The 6,673-nt window shown below is 43.9% G+C and overlaps 1 protein-coding gene across 1 annotated transcript in view; it reads left to right on the top strand.

Annotated features, from left to right (window-relative positions):
• Positions 1–2,665: 2,665 nt before the first annotated feature.
• Positions 2,666–6,673, top strand: part of CHURC1 (churchill domain containing 1) — a 20,924-nt gene continuing 16,916 nt past the window's right edge. The window contains exon 1 of the mRNA XM_013003659.2: positions 2,666–2,791. Coding sequence (XP_012859113.1) covers positions 2,666–2,791 — 126 coding nt within the window. The remainder of the gene's footprint in view (positions 2,792–6,673) is intronic.

Raw genomic sequence — 6,673 nt, 5'->3', positions numbered from 1 at the left:
CCCCAGTAGAATGATTTAAGAAAAGAAGAAGAAAGAAACGTGTTTGTCATGCTCAGTGCAATAAGGAGTTATGAAGGTTTTACAGTAGTAGCCTAGTGTTCTTTCTCATCTCCGTTTCATTCTGGTCACTGTCCACCATATGATATTGTTGGGCGGCAGGTACAGCATCTGGCCCTGCGTCACCACCACCATCCACTGCAGAGTGGACTGTTGGGCGACGTGGTGTTTTCGGTGGTTGATTTTCAGGAGGAGATCACCAGGTCCCTCATCCTCGTGACTCTTTGTCTGGAAGCTCTTTTTCTGTTGAAATCTGTTCAACAGCAGAGGGACACGCAAGCCTCCACTGGCCAATGGGTGGTGGCTCCCAGCAGGAGATGCGCTAGGCAGGAATCCTGGGTCCCTCCTGGAAGAGAAGAATGCTACCACTGAGCATCCATGTCCCTAGTTGCTGAAGAATAGACCTCAAATGTGTGACCACTTGCCTCCTTGGCCATGAGACAAAAACAAAACTAGCTGGTGCCCAGCTACCACTATTAAACATTTGGATCAAAGAATTCTATACAAGAATTCTAATTTAAAGGAAGAAAATGTAAACCAAATATTTTATCTCCAGACTCACTGGAAGTGTGAAGGCTAGATGAGCTCTTGAGATAATCTTTGAACCTTGAACCAAAAATATTCCCTGAAATCTTCTCAAAACCAAACAACCCTTCAGCATAACCAGTACAAAGGAAAGTGTCTGCCTTGCGCATTCTGCTCACAACTACACCTGTATCCCTATCCTGGATCAGATTGACAGCAGCCGCTGGAGAGATTAGCTAGGACCCTCAGGAACAGTGCCTTGTGAAGGGGGAGGAACCACTCAGGAAAGGAGTGGGAGAACAGGTGCACAACTTACAGACTGTAGTCTATGGCCATTGGCCATATATGTAGAAACTGTCGAATCTGTATATGCTTTGTTGTCTATAGGCTCCGTCGCCAAATAGCAATTGCAAAATTAATTAGTAATTTTTAAAGACATGTACCTCAGCTCTCTCAAACCTCACCATCTTCTTTCTCATTAGTTCTCCAAAAAGATTTAAATAGGAATCCATAAGTCCATGAAAGAAGTAGAAGGAACCAGACAAAGGGTGGTGAATCTGTGATTGGATATGAGCCCAACGTAGCGTTGACACAGAAAACTCCCTGCTCTTTTGTTCCTTCAGGGAACTTTCCAAGTCCCTGTCCCAAGGGAGCCTGACTTTCCCTCTGTCTTTTGTGATTCCCTCCCTAGAACAATTCTCCCCCAACAGCATTCTCCCCAACACAACAGGCTCTCTCAGTCTGTTTAAGTGAGCAAAACCACCTCGTACAAACTGGCTCTGAGGATAGAGTCTCAAGCAGAGGGTCAGCAAGCAAAGAGAAAGACCCCCCAAGGAAGGGAACCCATGGCTCTAACCAGGCATTCTAGCACAATCACCACGAGTTGGAATTGACTCACTGGCACCTAACACCACAGTCTCCAATGATCAAACTCAGCAAGACTGGGTTTCACAAAGGGTAGGTTTTTGCCATTAACAGCACCCTTTCCAAATTTCTTATCCTCTCTTCCACTGCCTCAGGCTAAACATCTCAGTTCCTTTTCTTATTGTTCCTGAATCAAATGTATAAGCTCATGCATCCGGACCATATCTGTATCATTTTAGAAAGCCCATCCAAATGGATGATCTCATGTGATCCTCATGTGCTGTACATCTATTTATCATGGTCATTGCATAGATGAGTAGACTGAAGCCCAACCAACAAGGGACTTGTTCGCAGTCCTACCATCATTAAGATACAGTTAGTACCAGAATCCAAAAATCTTATTTTAAATCACCTTATCATTTCCCCATTGCGGCTTGCAGCTTCTATGAAGCCTTTTCCCACTGCACGCCAAAATTACTTTTTCAAAATTACTTGGGCTTGTTGATGCCTATGGGCTTTGTGCCTGAATTACCTTGCAAGAAATCCTCCTTCCTCTGGGCCATCTGCAAGCCAATCCAGAGCCGCTGGACTTCTCTCTCCTCTCTCCCTCTGGTCCTCAAAAATTCCAAATTCCTCACCTCTTCAAACCAATCCACGTGATACGGAACAAGAGCCTGCTCTGAGTCTTACTATCCCTTTGGGCACACATTTGAAATAAACAAGCAAACGGACTCACAGTCACATAAAGGCATATCTAAAACTCAGTTATGGCTTCATTTTTTTTCAATATTAAATTCATATAATCTAAGTAAGAGTTGAGAGACAGTATTTCCACAACCTGCTACCTTAGATTTTGACAAATCTTGTGAATTTTTTATATGGAGAGGATTTTCTGTACTTGAGGGAAAAAAGTAAGGAGAGCTGTGGTTAACAGAGAAATTATTATTCCTTTGTTGTTATTTACTTATACCCCTCCTCACTTATCAATATGCTAGGTTCCAAAGACCAAGTTGTTATGTAACATTGGCATTATGCAAAAAATGGAGGATGATAACATCAGTTCAAAAAATGGAGGATGATAGCATGGTTCCTACTTGCCAGAGAAGCGCCAGTAGTCTGAGCAGGGTGTACTTGGCGCTCCCAGCAGTTCCTCCTCCCCAAGACTCTTTGAATGTCTTCAACTCAAAGCAAGGGCCAACCTGACTTAAGCTCTCCTGAGATGATCAAGCAGCCAGACTACAACCTGGAGAAAATTGAGAACAAAGCAGAACCCATCGCAGCCATGCATGCCAATGACCGCTCACTCCTGCAAGCGTTCAGGAAGGCCCTGGTTCTGGTCATGCAGGTGGAAGAGCAAGCCAGAAAGAATATCCCCAGTGATGACTGCAAATAAATTAGAAAATAATGGACGTTTCCCACAAACTTTTTGAAGCGCCCTTGTATATTTTTCACACAACTTTTGCCTATTCACTTATTTACAGGTTTAAACCTTATTGACAGCAATTATAAGAATCTGTTTGCAAGCTAACATTCCGATCCATGTAGTTTTTCCATCACTCCTACCCTCCATCCCCCACTGTCTGTATACTGACCCTAGTAACCACTAATAAACTTTGATATCTATAAAAAATAATGGAGGATGACTACATCGGCACATAAATAGTAAATTACATCATCACTTAACTGCCAAGCCACTGAGAATCATGGCCAGCAAAACTGACAATCACAACCATCCCAGTCGGCTTTGTACCTTGTTACTGCCAGATGTACATCATTAATGCGCAAAATAGTTGGATAGTAGGCTTGTTTTTTTAAAATGAAAAACCTTTGTCGAAAATGTAAAATATCTGATAATCAGATAGTTGATAACTGAGAAAAGGATTATTTATATATACACACTTTATTGTGTTTTTGATGAAAGCCAACACAGCACATTGGGTTCCTACTTAACAATTTTTATACCTAGTAGTCGGTAGCAGTAACTGGGGACCTAGGAGCCCAGGGGTGTGGTGGTTACAAGCTGAGATGCCAACTGCAAGGTCAGCAGTTTAAAACCACCAGCTGTTCCTGGGGAGAAAGATGGGGCTTTCTATTCCGGTAAAGAATTAAGATCTCAGAAACTCATTGACTCCAGGGTTGTGAGAGGGCAGGAAAGAGATAGGGAGGGAGGGAGGGAAGGAGAAAGGAAGAGAGGGAAAGAGAGAGCGAGAGAGCGAGCCCTGGTGGCATAGTGGCTTACACATTGGACTGTAACCATGCAAGCTGCTAGAAAACACTAGCCGCTCCTAATTAGGGGAAAGATGCCGCTTTCACCTCCTGCGAAGGTGACAGTCCTACCTATGGGGCTGAGTCGGCGTCGTGAGTCCGGATGGACTCGATGGCAGTGAGCGTGGTTCTTGACTCAGTAGCATCGGTTATGTTTTCCATACTGTGCCAACCTTCTTGGTATTTCTGTTCTGCTTATTTTGTTTCCATTCCTCTGACTTCCCTGCTCCGCCCCGCCCCCTTTACTTTCTCACATTTGATCTAGGGTAGATGTTGACCCTCTGGTCGCAGCGGGATGAGTTCTCAATTTTTTGTTGGAAGGAGCACAGTACTCATGGGCGATACTGTTTAGTTTATGAGCCAGTCTGTTATTTCATTGAAAGGAGGCCTCCAGGAGTGGGGTCAGTTCAAGGTTTAAAAGGCACCTCAGTCCCTTGCTTTCAAGTGCCAAGGGCTCCAGAAACGGATGCTTGCATGTAATCTCAAGATGGCAAGCAACCCCAAGTGGGCTGGGAAGACCCTGTTGCTGCTGCTGCTGCTGCTGCTGCTGCTGTTAGTGGTCAGTCCCTACAAGGGAAGAAAGCCCAACTCAGCCACCCAACTGATACAAGCTGCTGGCCCTGACATTTTGGGTGCTCTGTTAACTTGCCTTCAGGTTAGGTTAGCTTCTGTTTATTGTGCTCATCTAGAATTGATGCTAACGCATTCACCAGCAGGTGATACCAGGTTAGGACCGAAGACTCTTATTTCAGACTTTACTTGAGAGACGGAAAGAACGAACGACACCTGGTGTCCCCACACTGCCTCTGGTGTGCGCTTCCTTGCAGGGTGAGATTGGTCTAGCAGCGGGCCCAAAAAGCTCTGGCTGCTTCCTCCCCCTTTGCAGAAAGGATGACCAACAATGCCTCTTTCCAGCCTCCTGACTTTGAACATCATAAAGACAAGAGAGAAAAGGGAATAGAAAGAGGCTATTAATGGGGGATTCGAATGGCACTCTTAATAGTAGCTTAGTGCAGTAAGTGAGCCAGCAAGTAGGGTCCTTTAAACATGTAGATTTTCCGCAATTTATTCCTTTTACCCAAAGGCAATTTCATGCATAAATTGAAACATATGGCTATATTTGACACACAGCATTGACATCACATAATGTCATAAATTTCTATTAAGGAGTAATCCTAAAATGGTTTCTAGAGGCTTGGTTTTATGTAATTCCCTATAAAAGAAAAAGAGAGAGAATTATTATGATTACTATTAATTGGTTATCTTTAATAATCATTTTAGGATCTACATATAACCTCCTCCCTGGTTATATGTAGGGAGGTTGGCACAGAAAAGTGGGTGAAGGGAGACATCGGACAGTGTAAGACATGACAAAATAATAATTTATAAATTATCAAGGGTTCATGAAGGAGGGGGTGGCAGGGAGGGAGGGGAAAAAAGGAGGAGCTGATACCAAGGGTTCAAGTAGAAAGCAAATGTTTTGAGAATGATGATGGCAACATATGTACAAATGTGCTTGACACAATGGATGTATGTATGAATTGTGATAAGAGTTGTGCAAGCCCCCAATAAAATGATTTAATTATTAATTTAAAAAATAAATCATTTTACACCGCTACATGGTCATTCTTTTTGGGTGCTGTTAGTAACAGCTACTGTCCCTCCTTCTATCTCCGAGCCTCAGATCATTTCCTCTCTATATTCCTGCGATCATACTTTAGTTTCTTGTCTCGTTCACCGCCTCTCCCAGCCTCACTCGCTCTCTCCTGTGTGCGTGGCCACATAGGAATGGGGGACTTCACTGGGTAGCTAACCATTAGCTTTTGAACTTTTATGCCTATGAGTAGGGTGGATTTTCTTTTTATTCAATTGTTTCTTTTATGAAAAAAAAAAGTTACCACTCTGAGAAGCGAAAGAAAGATCCTCATAAATATATAAATATGTAGATTGCCTTTCTTGCCTCAGAACAGGGAACACAAAGGGGCATGCTGAGTGAGATTTGCAGCTGCACTGTTTGCGTTGATTTATAATTTTTTAAAATTATGCATGGTCTGTGAGTGATGAAACAGAAAGCCATGCATCTCCCCCTTGTGGTTCCTGTTGGTATCTGCCTTTTGCATTTCCATTTTCAAGAAGTTTTATTAGCATATAATTTGATGGCCAATATCTTCTCGTGCTAATCGTTCCCATGGAAAATGCTGACAAACAGTCTTCCTGAACCACTCTCCTGCCTTCGTGGTCACTGGATCCCTAGAATCTACAGGGGGAAAAAATCTCCTTGGCTGGGTCTGAAACCCCCATACTAAAAAATTCTGCCTTTCTCATTCCTATCCTCAGTGGCTCACTTGTGAGGATGGCGCAGGACTGAGCCGCGTTTCCTTCTGTCGTACACAGGGTGTTCTGGGTCAGAACCGTTAGACAGCACCTCCCAACAGCCACCACCTCGACAGCACAAGACCTCGCGAGTATGTGGAAGAGCAGGCTGTCGCTTTGAGGACTAAGGTGTATCTTATTCAATTCATCATATTTGCAATGACTTCCTATGCATGTGCAAACAGGACAACGAATGAGGACAACTGGAGAAGAGCTATTTGATTTATGGTGCTGACAAAGAATATTGACAGTAGCCTGGACTGCGAGAAGAATAAACACATCTGTGTTGGAAGAAGTACAGCCAGAATGTTCCTTAGACGTGAAGATGGGAAGACTTCATCGCAAGGACTGTGGACACTATGTCAGGAGGAACCAACTCCTAGAAAGGACCTCCTGTTTGGTAAAGGAGGGCTCGTCGAAAAGGAGGAAGACTCTCAATGAGCTGGGTCTTCCTCTTTTGTGTGGCTCCAAGAATGGTCGCACTAAGGAACTTAGCCAGAACAGCAATGACCAGGACGGTGCAGGACCGCGCCGGGATTTCTGAGTCAGAATCACCTTGACGGCGCCGACCCACAGCAACATACTCAAT

The sequence above is a fragment of the Echinops telfairi genome, unplaced genomic scaffold (genome assembly GCF_000313985.2).
Source record: "Echinops telfairi isolate 266 unplaced genomic scaffold, ASM31398v2 ScPeMD7_18;HRSCAF=68, whole genome shotgun sequence".
In the NCBI taxonomy this organism is placed as follows: Eukaryota; Metazoa; Chordata; class Mammalia; order Afrosoricida; family Tenrecidae; genus Echinops; species Echinops telfairi.
The sequence above is the reverse complement of the archived record's forward strand: the minus strand, read 5'-3'. Positions and strand labels throughout refer to the sequence as shown.